We start from the raw sequence: 17,103 nt of genomic DNA on the forward strand, positions 1-17,103 counted from the left end.
AGACAAATGGCAACAAACTATCTATTTATACTTATTTAATCATCTGGTTGTCTGCTCCATGGTTGTCTGGGAATCACTGGATAACATATGTGTGTTTAACTATTGGATAGCACTGGTCTGGGTACCACCATTCTCAGATCTTTTTACAGGTGTGCAGTGTGTGTTAATGATACTGCTCTGCTGCTGGCAGGAAGTCTCTGGAGTGGGTAGTTGTGTCCTTGCAGAAGGTCAGCAGCAGCAGCCCGTCATTGATTGAAGATATCTACATCAGCAGATGCAGGAACAGGGCTACCAGTATCAAAAAGGACTCTTTAAACCCATGGACCTTTTACCCCCTCACCTCACAAAGTGCATCATCAGTGCCAAAACAACAAGGCTGGGAAACGGCTTCTTCCCAGAACCTGTCACACTCATAATCACTGCTACACACTAACATTTTTTTGTCCACGCACACATACCCACACATTAGGAACTTGTTACGATACGCAATAACAGGTTACACAAAACAGACTCATTCTTGCAATAACTCCTATTGTCTGTTTTTACATCTATCAAGACTCGTTTGCACTCTAGAAACAACTGCAGTCTAAACAACTGCATACATCAGATAAGAATGCGCAAAATTGCATCCTTACTAATTTATATCCTTACCTTAATTATATGATCATTAATGTCTTTTGTTTTTCTAAATTTAGATAATATTTCAAATTGTATTACTTCAGTTGTTTTTACATGACTCTTCTTCTGCATAAAATGATCCCTATGAGTGCCACGATATAAGATAATGATAATATAGTGACCAAATTCTATAAAGAACACAACAGTAAAATGCAAAACTATTAGAAATAAGACAGGAAATTAATTCAGTAGATAATTGTTAATCTTGCATTTAGCACACAAAGTGGTAAAATAAACATTTGAACTCAAGTTAATTATTTTAATGCTGTTGTTTATTTCTAATAGGATGGATGCATGTTAGAGCTCTGAAACTTTAAATTTTACAAATTTTAAATACTCAAACTTATTGAAGCATAGCCAAAAGATGTGAAAATCACTTTTGTTTGCCACCAGATCAAAGTGAAATTGATTGTATTGATTGCACAGTTCTTGGTGATGAATGCCAATGTTTCAAGGAAGAGTATCTGAATTGGGGCTATTTCAGGGTTCAATCTTGTCAGTTTAGGGAGATGTCTCAACAACAGATACTCATCAAAGATCCCATGGGCATTCTTCTGGCTATCTGTGACGAATACAAAGGTATCACTGCCTCTGATTTTAGTGCTTTTTTTCCAGGTTACCATGGTGATGTAGGTAAAAAGAGAGTCTCTTTTATCACACTGAAAACTCTGACTTTAAACTTGTAATAGCCCGCTAAACCTTCCTATTACACCCCTGTGTTTCACTCAAATAATGTATATTTGGTACTCCAGCACTATGTGATGTCACCTCACATCCTAAATAGATATATGGTACAGACGTTTTTCTATGGGTATAACCATTGATAAGAAAAAAACTGAGATCAATTTGGAATATTATTACAAAAATAAACTGGTGCAACCAAGCTATAACAACAACTGTACTTTTAAAATTATGGGTTAAACAGATGTTGCTTTTGGCAGCACAACTGGTGCACTTTAAATTTTTTAAACACATTCAAACCCTCTTCTGCTGCCTCTGCAGCCTTTAACCATAACAGAACTCTTAAGATAAACACAGAGATTCTCATATTTCTGCTGTGGTGGGCTCATCGTTTTCAGGATGTACTTCCATCTGTTAAAACAATGACATTGCATCAGATTGTGGTTCAGTGTAAGAGGTACAGTGGTAATGAGGAGCTGCTATAGGAACTGGGTGGTGCTGGCGGAAAGCAAGCGTCTCACTCACCTTAGTAGAAAAGCACTTTGCCTTGGGAACGAATTTCCATGATGTCACTCTCCACAGTGATTCACGGAGGGAGGCTGCCAATTCATGTGTGTCATGTACCTGACAAACACAAACCTAACAAGTTGTCAACGCCTCTGAATACAGTATTCAGGTTCTGCATCACACCATGAGACAAGCAGTTTTTCCACACCTTCATGCGGCTCAGACAGGCATTTCTGAAGTCCATGCTACTGCTGCTACTCACAATACTCATGGACGAACTGAGAATCACCTCAGCAGCTGCGTGCAGCTTCTCTTGTTGCTTAAGGATACACACAAACATACACAATTCCTTTTTTTCTGGTGTCAATAAGTGTTAGAAATTAATGTAAAACAACCATCACAATCTACCCGAGTATAGGGTAATGCTTAATTGCATAACCAATTCAATCCATAGTTAGTGAAAAGAGAGAAAAGCTGTCAATGATCAAAACTGTTGCTGATTCATTTTCTGATAATGGACTGTAATAGTTATCATTACAGGACTAAAAACTCTTAAGAAGTAGGACACTTAGTGTGTTTGTGCATGTGCGTGTATGTCTTTGTCATGCCTTTTTTCTGTGATTTTGTGATTTCAGTGTGTTCTTCAGCTCAGTCTGCACGGCTGCTACGAGGGCCTGCCTGTTGTTGTTCAGAATGTCCTCCAGGTGGAGCTCTATCAACATCTCGGTGGCTGAATGATCAACAATTTGCATGTTTGGATTGGAAAACTGAAAGACAGGCTGTCTACAGTGTAGGGTTTTGTGACTGTACATGCCGCTGCGGTTCCTCACCCATAAGATCAGTGAGCTGGGAGGTGAAGGGGTCACTATGCTGTAAGAAGAAGAAAAGCAGGAGACTCTGCTGCACTGTGGGAAGACTTGATTCCTGCTCTGGATCATCCCAGCTGTCTTTCTCTACTGTGTACACAGTACCGCCGCTATACACAAGATCTGCAGGGGATGTTGAAACATTTATGCCAAAGTAAAGAAAGTAATAAGATGGATACAGTGGGAGTTACTTGAGATAAGAATTTTAAGAAGAAAACAGAGTGTTCGCATGAAGCCACACATGGGTTACAACCAGCATGACATATATCTAACATGCTGGCAATTAAAGACACACCTCTGGGTTGGGCAGATAATTGTAAGGGCATTTATTTATTGCAGCCTTTTATGTCAGCATTAAAAAATAACGTGTCAAACGGTCTCTTTTCATGCCAAATCAAACTTCTTAAATAAGATAAATGTTGATGGAAGATGGAAATGGTCAGAGACAGTGTGAAGCAGAATGGATTACGGGGTGTTTTCAGGTTTCATTGTGTAAATGTGAATGGATAGACTACTGCTGATTAATACAGACTGTCGGTTTTGTTTGTAGTTATGATTTATTGTATACACAGGGGGAGACACTTATTGTGAAAGAGCAGTTTCTGATAAAAGGGCCGCATTTTGACTGTTATCGCCACATAATCACACTGCTCCATTCTGCCTTGTGTGCAAAACAGTGACTGTTAAGTCTTTTTAAAATGTAGCTTCCAGACTGATGTGTTTCTTTTTGATAGCTCTCTTTAGGGTAAGGCTTTTAATACCTGCTGCTACTGCTTAAAATAAAATCTAAATGACTAAATGGTTAATAAAGACTTAAATTAGGCTCATTTTACTGGACTGCTGTCTGGACACAAGAAGACAGTTTGGTCTTTTTTAGAGAAGAGCATCCTGCTTGTTAGGTACTCATTGACAGGAGAAACCATATAATATTTATAAGACTATTACTCTGCAATTCAAATGATCTTATCTGTTCAAATATGCCATATGGAACTAATTTGCAAAATACATTTTGGGAAACTATAATGCTGCTGCCTGTATGTCCATCAGTTTGGTCCAAATTTAAACCCAAAAAACTTGATGGATTGCTCTAAAAGCTTTTTGTAACTCTGATGGGACAGACTTTTCATTGCATGGCACTGGCGGTCTTGTGGATGTGTCTTGTCAACTGCTGAACATTTTGCAACAAAACAGGTCCTGATAGATTTGCAGCAACTCTGGTTGTCCTGTCTTTTTATCTGGCACTGCCATCAAGTCAAACATTCAGTCTGCACATTGCACACAGTTCACATTCCACATGCTTTTTGCACTGTCACTGTGACAATATCAATGAAACAAAAATGAAACACTGCTCATCCCAAAAGCTATTAGCATGAAAAATTATGTAAATCCTTCTGAAAAAGACAAAACAAACTTTTAAGTATATTACTTTAAGAAAAGCACAGTAATTCATGGGTAAGACAGACAGTTAGGTCAAACCCTTTATCCACAACTGGAATCGCTGCTGTGAGAATATTTTGCAGCGTGACTGGAGCACTAAATCTTGTATTGGAAATAAATGTCAAGTGCAAATTAGTTGCAGATGAACCCCATTCTCATGAGGCAGGTTTTTAGAGTGCAGGGACAACCACTGTGTTGCGACAGAAAGTAAATTCTGTAGTCCATTTTCTTTTAGTGCTTAATGCTTTTGTTTATGTTATATGTTCTGTGTCCATTGTTCTGTTTAGTTTTGCCTCTCCCATTCAAATGTTGGGCTTATGAGATCCATAAAAGTCTTAATTAGCAGCCTCAGGCTTGGGCTCATTCTCTCATAAACCCATGCAGGTGGTTGAAATTAGTTTTCTTCAACAAAGGTAACAAATCCAAGTTCTAATTGTTTCAATGTCTTAATGTCCTGTAAGGACAGGATTAACTGTTCCGGACTTTGGACCTACGTCAGGTTCGTTTTACACTCTTTTTATTGGGAAATCAAACCTCTCAGCAAAAAGAAGTAAAATACATCCTGAACATCAGAACATGCTGTTCCCAGCAGTGATTACCTTTGAAAGAAGAGCAGTAAAGTCTATCTAGTCCCAGCTCTTGACAGTCCAGAACAGCAGGAAGTTTTTGAAAGAAGCCAGAGGGGCCAATGACAGGAATGTTACTGGGGTTGTATACCAACACATGGAAACATGTCAAGGAAGACTAATCCAAATCAGATGCCCAAATACCCCTGAAATGAGTCAGGCCCTAGTCTGAATTTCCCCTTGTATTCAATTCCTTTGCCTACCATGACAGGAAATGAGACTGTGTGGTACAGATGTATGATAAAACATGAAAAGGATATTTGTATGTGAGTAAGTTCTGTTGCCACATTGGGGTATGGCAGCAGACAGGGGGTCAGGTGTGTAACCACCTGAACACTCAGATCCCCAAAGAGGCCCTGCTCCATGGTTTGTGGTGGGATGCTGAGTGGCAACCTGCCTCCTATAGCAGGGTGTCCTCTCACACACCAGCACCCTTTCTTCACACACCACGGAGGCCTTTAAATTCAAGGGGAGAACAGAAAATCAGACAGATCAATAGGAGGCACTTATTCTGGTCAAACCTTTAAAAGCGGCATTACTGACGGTGCAGAGCAGGTGACGTCCAGGGTCAGTAACAGTTGGTCCACCAGTGCAACTCTTCTCTTGACCTTGACACTGCAAGAATGCAAGATGACTATGTCAGCAGTTCATAAAACAGAGACGGATATTTCCATTCCTTTTTAATTCATAATCCAGACTCCACTCAAGAGGGTTTAGCACAGTCAGCCTTTTGTCTTGTTTTTATGTTTTTACTCCAAGACAAACCACTCGAGGCAATTACAATGATCTACGGCAATACTCTTTTGCTTGAACTTTTTTATATTGCAGTTACTTTTTAAACATACTCAAAAATAATTAGCTAAATTCTGTTTATGAAGTGAGATCCTTAATGAACCCAAAACAAAGTCATTAATTGTGAGATGTTCTAACAAGAGGGAGGCTTTCAAAAACAGAAGCTATGATATACATCGATGCACTCGTACCTAAATTCCCGCAGTGAGGTCTCCTGGTTGATTTTGAGCTTGAGGTGGATTTGTATCTATGAAAAATAAGAAAGATGTAAACTTTTTTTGCTTGAAGCTTAACATGTGACTCGAGATGGGGAAATAGATCTGTTCATACCCCGGCATTAGCCAAAGTGAATGTGCGCAGGAATGCCTCTAGATGGGCTTGCCACTCTGAAGTGCAATGTCTTGTGTCTTTTACCTGTACATTGCAAGATATTTAAAAAAAATGTGACTCACACTACTTGTGTTATGACTGAAAAACAAGAAAAAAAAAGGCATTTCAGAATTCATCTGGGTTGTTTTTCTACCTGAAAAGATAGAAGCAATCTGAGGGAACCATACAGATCTGTGAAGGCACTCAGCTCCTCAGGGTCAGGCTCATTACATGGCCACACACAGGGAAACATGCTCTCTTTCAAACGGGCAAGGGCTGATGTAGCAAGAAAAGAGACGATGTAGTGCACAGAGGTTCCAGTTATGTGTATATGTCTATATTTGTGTGTACATACCAGGTTGGAGGGCTTCCATTTGAATCCCTGCACACCAGGGGCCAGCCGCTGCAACTGTGCAATTAACTGGATCAATACAACAAAATATTAGCCTTTGTTCCAAGAGCTGCTGGGACAACTATTTTCCTGTTAGTTATCTTTATACTGCAGTAAATTTAGATGGAGGCACTAACAGTAATTGTTCAGTAATAAATTATTGGTAACCAATTAATCATCTATTGATAAAATGTTCTTCACCATATCCTGAAGATTAAGTTAATTTATGTAGAGACTTAATATTTATTATATAATTTATAGCTTTAATTGATACAATAAAAATCCATTGAAGTTTTATTTTAAGTTAGTTTCCACTTATCTACTGTTTTAATTCTTTGTAGCATAGACTCCACGATGCGGTGGAATCATTTTTCATAGCTTCTGGTCCTTAATGACGTGACAGTGTCACATAATTGCTGCAGAATCGGCACATCCACAGTGCAAATTTGCTGTTCCGCCACATCCCAAAGATGCTTTAGTGCACTGAGACCTGGTGACTGTTGATGTCATTTGAGTGCAGTGCCATGTTCAAGAAACCAGTCTGAGATAAACTGAGCTTTGTGACATGGAATGTTATCTAGGTGGCAGCCTTATAATCAGATGAATGGGTACAATGTGGTCACAAAAACATGGTCAGTGATACACTCAGGCAGGCTGTGGTGTTTAAATGATGGTCAATAGGCAATAAGGATCCCAAAGCGTGCCAAGAAAATATCCCCCTACAAAAAATGAACCACCGGCAGCCTGAACTGATGATACAAGACCGGATGGATTCATGCTTTCATGTTGTTTACACTAAACTGTGACCATAACATCCAAGTATTGCAGGATAAACTGTGACTCATCAGATCAGGCATCTTTTCCAATCTTCTATTTCTAATTTTGGTAAGCCTGTGTGATTTGCAGCCTCAGTTTCTTGTTCTTAGCTGGCACCCTGTGTGGTCTACTGTGGCTGTAGCCCATCTGCTTCAAGGTTGGGCAAGACAACTGCCACTCACCTCATATTTTCCTCTTTTTGGACCATTTTCAGTAAACCATAGAGATGACTGTGTGGGAAAATACCAGCAGTTCAGCAGAAATACTCAGACCCACCCCTTGGGCATCAACAACCATACCAACGCATTCTTTATCCTGAGGCTCAGCTTGAACTTCAGCATAGTCATCCTGACCATGTTTACTTACCTAAATAAATTCAACTGCTACCATTTGATTGCCGATCAGACATTTGCATCAATAAGAAGTTGAATTAAGTGTCCCTGATAAAATGACCTGTAGATATTAAAATACTGCATTTTTCTAATATATAGTGTGTATCAAAATAACCCCTTTTATCCAAGGACATTGTCATTTTAATATTTGATCAAACCCCACCTTAATCCTCATTTGTCTCCCTGTTATGCTTCTTTTATTTGGTGCTATAGGAGTCTCAGCTGCTTTGACTCACCAGTGCAGTTCAGCTTTTGTGTAGAAACTTCGGTGTCAGTCCACAAAAGCAGCAAAAGCCCTCCTCCTGTCCTTAAGCCCAGCTTTTGCCTTTGCTTTCCCATTAGCATGATCAAACGCAGCACCTGGAGAGGCCATTTGAAAAAACAAACTCCTAGCTTAGCATGCTAATGCTACTAGCTAGTTAGCGTTAGCTAGTAATTTGCTAATTTGCTAGTAATTTTCATCTTTATTAATCTCTAAACCTTTTTATCCATTTTCTTTTCTACCATGAATCAGGAATAGCTATAACTTAAACAATTACCTGTTGCATTTCTTTCAGCATTTTCAGTTGTTGTCTTTGTGCTAAATCAACAACCTAACCTAATTTAACCTAAACTTTTGTTCCGTAATTAGGCTGTTGACTCATACCAATCCAGGAAAGCATCTGTATGTAATTTGAAAATTATTTATTATTTATTAGTTGTTTAAAATATTTGACATCATCATCATCTTCATAATAATAATAATAATAATAATAATGATGATAATAATAATAATAATAATAATAATAATAACAATAATAATAATAATGAAAATTTTTACCCAGTTTTGAACATGGTTTTTATTGGTATGTACTGTATTGCTAACTGTTTTTTTTTTAACTTACTATCTAGTTTTAATGAATTTAATTTAATTTAGTTTAATTTAATTAATTTATATGTAAATGGCCTGTATTTATATAGCGCTTTACTAGTCCCTAAGGACCCCAAAGCGCTTAAATGTAAGCATATAATAGGCAGTAGTTTAAAAAGTATGTTTTTGAACATTTCAATTTGATCTTAAAAATGTCTATATATTTAGGCATATTAGATCATAAGAAAGTAATTTATTTATTTTTATTTTTCATAAAAAACTGTTCATATACAGTGACAAGTACTTGCCTCCTTTGTAATTTCTCTGTTTTTTCCCCTACATTTGTTACACTTAACTGTTTCAGATCATCAATCAAATACTAGTAATAAAAAAGATAACCTGAGTAATACACCACACTGTTTAAATGATTATTTCATATATGATAAAAGTTATCCAAATCCATCTGGCCCTGTGTGAAAAAAGATAAGTGCAGTGTAAATCTGTTCAGTGGTTGTTCTGTCCTTGGCAGCAAGAACAACAATTACGTAACTGAAATGAGTCTTTCACATCACCAGGGAGGAGTTTTTGGCTACTCTTCTTTGCAGAATTATTTTACCCCGGTCAAATTGAAGGGTTTTTTTTTAATTTTTTTTATGCAATCCTGCGTTTGTTAGTTTTAGGTCAGACGTAATGGGACTCAAACCCTTCAAAAAGTTAAACTTTTGTCTTATCAGTCAACAGATTATTTTCCCCAAAGTTTTGCAGTTCTTTAGATATTGTTCTGGGTTCTTTTGCGACCTCCTCCATGAGTCATTGATGCACTCTTCAAGTCATTTTGGTAGGCTGGGTTCACGAGTGTGGTTCACTAGAGTCTTAAAGCCTTAGACTGACTGATCGATGTGAGTGACCTTGTTTATCATCTGTGGCTGTGGCTAACCACAGTTAATTCATGATTTAACAAGGAGCTGACAATGACTTCTTTACACGGGGCCTTCTTGGTTTGGATATTGTTTCCCATAATAATTGAAATCTTTTAAAAGCTGTATTTTGTATTTAGTTCTAATTTTAGTGTTATCTTTGCCTGATATTGTTTTTGCAGATCTGAAACATTTAAGTGTGACAAAGAGGCATAAAACTAAGAAATCAGAAAGGCGGCAAAAACCTTTCAAGGTGCTCTTCTCTGATAATGTTAGCAAAAGCACTTAATTTTATGATGATAAATAATTATTAATGATGCAATAAAAGTCACTCTACCGCTGGTACTTTGTACTGTACAGCTGTAATTTTGTGGTGTTTATCAGGCTCATTGCGTGTACCTCTGTTTGCAAAGACATCATTAAGCATGTATTTATCATATCTTTTGGGATCTTGCAATATTTTTCATCCTTAAAGAATAACAAACACAACACAATTCTTTCCAAGTAAATGTAATAATTTAATTTCTTTTTAATTATTCATAAATATAAAATTCAATATTGCACAGTGTGAAAAAAATCACCAGAAGATTAAAACATCTAAATTTCACAGTTGCTGATTGGATGAAGACATATGAAACTCTCCTTTAGCGTGAATCACTTTCCTTCTTTCTTAGACCACTCGCTGTATCCACCAGTATAATTGCATGCGCTGAAATAGAGAACAGAGATGAAAGATGTCAGAATATAAAAGCTGTTATTATTACATCACAAACATGCAGTAGAAAGCTGCACATTTTTAATGTTTTAATTCTCTACAGTCTTAAGTACTTGTTGCCTTTGTGTTAATGAAGAAGACTTGGAGTTTTTTTTAATGGGCCTTGTGCATGTATGTGTGTGTATTGTGTATTATAAGCAATAACTTATTTACGTCACATATCCCAGCTGTTGGACCTTGCCGATGGCCAGTCCTGATCGCCTGCCCGTCTGGCAGGAAAACACCAGCTCTGGTGCATCCAGCTGTGGCTTCTTTATGCCATACTTGGCCTTGAATTCATCTGGATTCATTGCAAAAGCAGTCTCCACTGTATCAACTGAAGGAATCAAAGGAGAGACAAAGGTAGAAAACATGAATATGCAAATGAAAACTTAGAGAAAACGTACAGAACTTGAAAAACAATCTCACGTGGGATATTGGTGCATCCTGGAATATGTCCTTTTGCCACCTCCTCTTCACTGCGAACATCAATCAGAATGAGATTCGGGCTCTTTCCCACAAGGGCCTTCAGTTCCTCATAGGAAATATCCTTGGTACCTTGAACATGGCAGAAAACACGAGAAACGATATGATAACCTTTCATCAAATTAAATAAAACTACACCACTGTCTCTTTTAGAAACAGGTTTTAAGTGACAAATTACTGTTCATGTGAAGGGTTAACATGACACCTGCTCTACCTGTACAAAGGTACATGCAAACACACTGATAAGGAAGGATGTACTAATGCTAACCGCACTGATATCAGTGGCTACATATCATTTGGCATGTGTAATGTAGTGATCCAGAGAGTATCTTTGCTTCATTGTTAGTGCCGCAACAATCTAGCAATAATATTCAAATACATGTACATGACCCAGCCACTTTGTTAGGTACACCTGCTCAGCTGTTCATCATCTCAAAAATGTAATTAACCTGTCACACGGCATACAAGGCGCTCACATTAAACAACAGAAGAGTCATTTCAGCATGGTCCAAATTCTCTAAAGCTTATTTATAGCAGCTACTGGAATCGATACCAAGAACTGAGAGAGTTCTGAAGCTAAAAGGGGGTCTTACTATCAAGGTGTACCTATTAAAGTGTCTGATGTAAATTGTCCTAGTTATTTAAACACAGTAAGGTAAACAGAGTGTTGAGTTCAGATATTAAAATCTGTGTCAGAAGAACCAACTGGACTAAACTGCGATTTAGTTTCACATCATTAGTTTCTCAATTTGGCTTTTAGTTTAAGTAGAAGATGGCCTGAAAAAAACCCCTGACATTTAGCTCCCCTTTCATGCAATATTCCTTACAAGATAATTTCACTCGCATGTTGACATAATTGTTCTTATCATATAGTGTGATGAATATGAGCCTGTAAAATAGGAGTAAAGGTACACTGTCCTGACTGCCTGCGAAAATATGCAGATAATTATCAGCGGTTATTAAACCTGATTGTTTTTTCTTACTCGAATAACCGAGTACAGTCCTCAAGGAGACTTAAAAGCTTCCAGTTTGAGCTTTTTATTGTTTGCTGAGTCATTCTTATCCTACAAAGAGAGGTTTCTTCATGTAAATATTTAGTAGTAAGAGAAATAAATGTGGGAAAATGAAACAGTTCAACAAAAGGACCCCAAAACAAGTTTAAGTTTACAAAAATATATAATTCAGATTTTTATGAAAGCACTCTATTACTTCTCCTTAAGCTACTGTAGTTTCGAATTGTTATTTTACAAATTGCTTACCCATTAAATTAGACGTGCTTCAATTCAGACAGTAATAAATATTTTATAGTTTGTTAACCGTGTTGACAAAGTTGAAGAGTGGGCTAAAACACTCACCTGTGTTCGCCATCCTGTTTGTTGGGTGAAGTTGAAAATATGAATGGCATTAGCAATTATATATGCTGGAATAATAATGCATCTTCTGCATGCGTTTGTTTGGTGGCACCTCATTGGCTCACCTACTGGTAAAAGGTGGATCTTAGCCCTCGAGACTTCACTGCTTAGCCAATCAAATCAAAGTCTTACTCATTTGTTTCCCAAGTAAAAGCTAGAGGAGGTATTTAATGACTGTGCAAAAGCCTGTTTTACAGTGTATAGTTAGTGGCTTAAATATTTTTTACAAATGTTTTGTGCAAGTAAAATTATGAGTGTGACATGCCTAAAGGATCAAAAGTAAACCAGTCTCAGCTCTTATAATGCAGACACAATCGCATTATTAGAATGAAGTGAACCCAACCTTTAAGTGGAAGCTAAAAAAAAAGGTTAACATATAGAGTTCTCATTTAAATGATTTTATTTTTAAAAAAGCACTCAGCAGTGTCTATCTAAAAAAATAACATTTACTTTACATTCTGTCTTTGATAGATTAAAAAAATATTACAGATCTAGAGAGGTTAATTTGCCAGCAAATAAAACTGTGGTGGCTGCAAAGTAGCATAATAAATGATTTGTTAACATTATTCCTCAACTTTACAGTCATATTCACTCATATTTACACATTCCTTGAAGGAGTTTAAATAATATTTAAATTCTACAGTCACTGATTATGCCACTACAGAACTGCATTTGTCCAGATCACAGTGTTCCACATGTACTTTAGTAAGTCCATCAGTAGAGTCACGCTTTCCCTTTCGAAACTTCTTATACTTCCCACAGATCAGAGCTGCTATTACAACCAGTAAAAGGAGAGCGACTCCTCCTCCTATGATCCAGGCCATCAGTGTGTGGTCAGAAGATTCACGAAATTCATACCGCTTACATGAAAAATCTGAAGGAGCGCTGATTCCTGCGTTGTTTACTGCCACCACACACACTTTAGTTCCCACTTCCAAAGATGTCACCAAACCCCGCCGTGAAGCATCCCCAAACTTTGGGACTTCACCGTCCCTTCCCTCGATGACTATTCCGTACTCAGATACCACTGAAGATGGAGCACACCACTGCACCTGTATTTTCCCTCTGTCACTCCCCTCACTGACTGGCACCAGCGCTTGGATACGTGGTGGATGAGGACGTACATTAGCTCCACTCATCCCAGGGCAGAGGCACCCAGTTTGCTCTGAAAGTGTAGCACAGGGAACCTGGTTCTCCGAGCAGGGGTCGTACTCGCAGAGCTGGGGTTTCTGGTGAATCTGTGGGACGTTCACCACCCTAGGAGGAGCTTTGGTGGTGTCATATTCCTCGTCATTAAAGTCATAATCATCCTGGCCTTCTGAGCCTGTGTCAATTATGTGTATGATCCGTGGACGGGTGATGGGTGGGGAAGCAGACGCAGCATTGGTGAAGAAATGGGAATGCATGGGAGGCAAGACAAAAAAGAGAAGAGCCACCAGGTTCCTGCAAAGTGAGGTCATCTCTGTGAAAAGAAATGACAAGAATAAAGATGGTCACTGGTCACTATACAACTATAAACAGACTGATTGATGCAACCTAACCACAGCTTGTTCATTAACCTACTTCTGTATATTACAATTATTCCTATGTAATTTCCTTTAGTTATGATGAAGTAAATTACATAAGAAACGCACTGAAGCAACAGTCACTGTAGCAAAAAAGGAACTAGTTACCAGTGATGGGAATAACGGCGTTATAAGTAACGGCGTTACTAACGGCGATACTTTTTTCAGTAACGAGTAATCTAACTAATTACTGTTTCTATTGTTACAACGCTGTTACCGTTACTAACAAGAAAATGCGGTGCAGTCGCGTTACTATTTTTCAACAAACAGACAGTTGAAGCTGCCTTCAGCTTACTGCATCTTATATCAGTTGCACAAAAGTAGCTGTCTACCTAAGTAATCTGGGCGCTGCAGCTTTAAGAAGCTCCCGCGGACGGCAATCACTTTCTGGCAGACGGTCACTTTTTGGCACAACACCTGCAGCTAGGCTGTATGACTGAGGAAGAATAAAGTAGTCGTGGTAAGCCAATCACATGACCACTTCAAGATGACAAAGCAACAAGGTGATATATACCAGTTTTTAAATTGTGCTGATAGGCCACTAAAACCAATTTTTTTGGAGTGGCACAAATAATTTTTGTGGCATCTTATTTAATGCAGAACACCTGATTGTTATGTAAATAGTTTGAAATTTTTTTTTTTTTAAACAAGGCAAAAGGTAAATGCAAATAACTGGTGTTTGCAAACCTTGTGTATAGGATTTTAAAATTGACAGTTTATATTTGCATTTAAAGTTATGAAATATGATTCAATAAACATGTTTGTGGTTGTTACAGTAAAAAATATAGCAGTATGCTTGGTATTATTATCTTGTTGCAGGATGACTTGCGGTCTAGACAACAGATAGGTTTCTATGCACGTCAGAATTCATTGTGCAACTGCCCTCAGCAGTCATATCGTCAGAGGAGATAAGCTTGCTAGCACCTGTGGTAGCCATAACACCCTCACCACCATTTTTAAAAGACAAGCTTTGGGTTTTGGGCAGTTTCTCTTTGTCTCCACACTTTCATCTTGATCTTAATCTGATACAGCTTAATCTTGTTCTTGTCTGTCCATGACGTCTTATTTTTCAGAATTCTGCAGGCTCATTTAAGTACTTTTTAAATTTAAACTGTAGTCTGGCTATCCTGTTTTTGTGGCCATCTAGTGGTTTGCATCTTGCTTCTGTATTCTGTTCATGAAGACTTCAAAGTCGCTGACAAACACATACCTGCCCCGAAAGACTGTTTCTGATGTGTTTCTTTACCATAATGAGGATTCTTTTGTCCTCAGCAGTGGTCTTCGTTGGGTTAATAGTCCCATTGTGATTACAGAGCTGATGTCTTTAACTGTTTTATTCTTCTCATAATACCTTTAGCTTTTTCCTGTTGTTGAACAATGGCAACTACAGACTCTGTAGAAGCAAGCATAAGTAACGTGTAACGCTAATGGACCAATGTCCGACTTTGATAAGACAAGTGGAAGAGAATGGCTGGCTGGCTGGATGGATAAATGGATGGATGGAAAGAAGGGCACTGACAAGCAGAGAAAAATGCATCGTTGTCCCAAACATTATGGATGGTAATATATCAAAGAAGAGAAAGATAAAACAGTTTTTTAAGTCTGGTAATAGATAAAATAAAATTCTTTGGCTGGATTCGAGGCACCAGGATGCTGTTTGCCTTGGTTTACAGCTCATAAATGCTCTTGAGTATACTCAAACATCTGCAGTGTCCTGTCCTGTAAACACGGTTAGATAAATAAATACTGAGTGCGGGAAGACAAGTACAACTACCCCATCAGCACTATTATTTGTACCTGGCAGAAAGCCAGAGGAGTTTTGTGGGGACCCAAAATGCACAAAAAGCAAACTGGCTTTCATTCTGGTCAGTTTACAAAATTAATTATAACAGTCAGAAAACATTTTTCATGCTGTTAAACGATAATACTTATGACTAAACCTCTAAAAATAAAACATGGAGCAAAGAAAATACTGAAATGGGTCTACAGTACCTGCTTAATGCTGATGGATGTGTCAAGTCTCAAGTCTGAAGTTCTTTGTTTCCACTCTGGCTGATCTCACCGTGTGCTCCTGACTGTCTCCAGTTCTCAGTCTTAAGCTGTTTCTCTCAGACTCTCTCCTCCTCCTCATCTACACCCCCTCATCATTCTCTCCCTTCAGGACCTCCCCCCACCTCCTCTTTTTTTACTCTTTTTTCACTTCTTCCCATTTTGTTTTTCTTCCAACTGACCACCAGTGCTCTTTTATTTTTTTAATCCGTGTCTGGAATTTGTGTTTGAATGTGCGTTAGGAGGGCGAGGGGGAGAGTCGCCATGTGTCTGTGTGCTGCTCAGCATATTAATTTGCTAAGTAACAGCGGGAGACAGGCTTGTGCTTGTTCCTCTCGAACGTTTTTCACAATCTGTAGGTGTAGCTGTCTGTATTTCATTACTTCGTTTTAACGCTAAACTTCCCATGTGATTTGCAGGTGTTATTATGGAAGGGGACAGCACATAAGGTTACCTAACTACGTGTTTATTTGTGCTTCTCAGAGTCACGAGGGGGGTGAGGAATGCTTGGGTGTATTTATTAAAGTTGTCCTGCATCTCTTGTAACCCCTCATTGTGAGACACTGGAGAGGAACGATGGAGGTTTGTTTTGTTCTTACCCTTTTATGGGATAAATCTGGCAAAGTACAGATGTTTTTTTCTTGTTCCAAATGCCACTGTGGCACTGATAAGAGGAAAAGTACCAGCGCAGGAACCTCTTTTTATCGTTAAAGATTCACTCAACCCATACCACTGAAAATGTTGATGACATCTCTGGATCCTTCAATTCAGAAACAATTCCTAAGATCTTTGGTCATTTTTAGGCAGTAGAGTCACGCTGATACAGTGTTTTATACAACATTACAGTTCTTTGTTTGGGAGGATGATGATTGGCTTCTTTGTGTGTAAAAAAAAGTATACAATGTGTTTAAAAAGTCATAAGTGCCTTTGAATTTTCTTAGAATGATTATTTCATTTAAATATGAGAAGATTTGAAGGAAAATCTGGTAAGGTTTTAGTGAGTATGAGTATACATTAGAGGGCAAAACGATTAAAGAAAGCTATAAATGAGTCCAGATAAAAATACAATAGAAAGAACCAAAACATGCAGTCATTCAAAGTGGAACAACATAATTATTGAGCCAGCTTGTTTAATGCTTTAACTCTCAATCTGTGTAAAAAAAAAGGAAGAAGCTGAAGTTGGAGCTTTAAGAATACACATAATAACATCATATGAATCCACACTGGGAAAAGGTATGCTGCGCACAAAAACTTAGATTTAGACCCACATAGCTCTAAAGGATTGAAAGTGAGGTGTAGCCTTTCATCTTTCATAACATCTACAGTCTTTCTCCTAATTACCTTTAAAAATTCTTCACTATCACATTTAAGACCTTGACTCTCTATGTGCTTGTTAAAAAGGAGTCTAGCTGAGTCATCAGTTAGGAAATTAACTGTTACAGTTTTCTGTAACACATTTTCAGAGAAGAGCGGAGGCGCTTCACAAGTGGTTGTGCCTGTTGTGGGAAATGAAAC

At 38.1% G+C, this 17,103-nt stretch overlaps 3 protein-coding genes across 3 annotated transcripts; all 3 read right to left on the reverse strand.

The window, feature by feature from the left end:
- Positions 1-163: 163 nt before the first annotated feature.
- zgc:195212 (DUF4554 domain-containing protein) lies at positions 164-8,115 on the reverse strand. Its single transcript, XM_063483204.1, has 14 exons — positions 8,095-8,115; positions 7,792-7,915; positions 6,312-6,365; positions 6,111-6,214; positions 5,918-6,001; positions 5,779-5,834; positions 5,339-5,410; positions 5,056-5,251; positions 4,769-4,892; positions 2,697-2,855; positions 2,475-2,596; positions 2,075-2,185; positions 1,885-1,983; positions 164-262 (listed from the first exon to the last, which is right to left on the reverse strand). Exons 1-14 carry the CDS (start codon positions 8,113-8,115, stop codon positions 164-166), a joined length of 1,425 nt encoding a protein of 474 aa, XP_063339274.1.
- A 1,778-nt stretch (positions 8,116-9,893) lies between these two features.
- On the reverse strand, positions 9,894-16,339 carry LOC134636522 (thiosulfate:glutathione sulfurtransferase-like). Its single transcript, XM_063486542.1, has 4 exons — positions 16,319-16,339; positions 10,506-10,626; positions 10,251-10,413; positions 9,894-10,031 (listed from the first exon to the last, which is right to left on the reverse strand). The coding sequence occupies exons 1-4, from the start codon at positions 16,337-16,339 to the stop codon at positions 9,977-9,979; spliced, it is 360 nt and encodes a 119-aa protein (XP_063342612.1). The 3' UTR covers positions 9,894-9,976.
- LOC134636515 (leucine-rich repeat neuronal protein 4-like) lies at positions 12,368-15,629 on the reverse strand. The gene is made up of 2 exons (XM_063486530.1): positions 15,532-15,629; positions 12,368-13,436 (listed from the first exon to the last, which is right to left on the reverse strand). Exon 2 carries the CDS (start codon positions 13,432-13,434, stop codon positions 12,625-12,627), a length of 810 nt encoding a protein of 269 aa, XP_063342600.1. The 5' UTR covers positions 13,435-13,436; positions 15,532-15,629; the 3' UTR covers positions 12,368-12,624.
- Positions 16,340-17,103: the final 764 nt, after the last annotated feature.

The sequence above is a fragment of the Pelmatolapia mariae genome, linkage group LG2 (assembly GCF_036321145.2).
Source record: "Pelmatolapia mariae isolate MD_Pm_ZW linkage group LG2, Pm_UMD_F_2, whole genome shotgun sequence".
NCBI lineage: Eukaryota > Metazoa > Chordata > Actinopteri > Cichliformes > Cichlidae > Pelmatolapia > Pelmatolapia mariae.

Coding starts and splice junctions, on each gene's coding strand:
- LOC134636515 (XM_063486530.1), bottom strand. CDS start 13,434: ATGACCTCACTTTGCAGGAACCTGGTGGCTCTTCTCTTTTTTGTCTTG.
- zgc:195212 (XM_063483204.1), bottom strand. CDS start 8,115: ATGCTGAAAGAAATGCAACAG. Junction 6,366..7,791: donor ACAAAAGCTGAACTGCACTG/GTGAGTCAAAGC, acceptor TTAATTGCACAG/TTGCAGCGGCTGGCCCCTGG. Junction 2,597..2,696: donor CCAGCTCACTGATCTTATGG/GTGAGGAACCGC, acceptor TTGATCATTCAG/CCACCGAGATGTTGATAGAG.
- LOC134636522 (XM_063486542.1), bottom strand. CDS start 16,339: ATGTCATCAACATTTTCAGTG. Junction 10,627..16,318: donor TGTCATCAACATTTTCAGTG/GTATGGGTTGAG, acceptor CAAGGTACCAAG/GATATTTCCTATGAGGAACT. Junction 10,414..10,505: donor AGGATGCACCAATATCCCAC/GTGAGATTGTTT, acceptor TGATTCCTTCAG/TTGATACAGTGGAGACTGCT.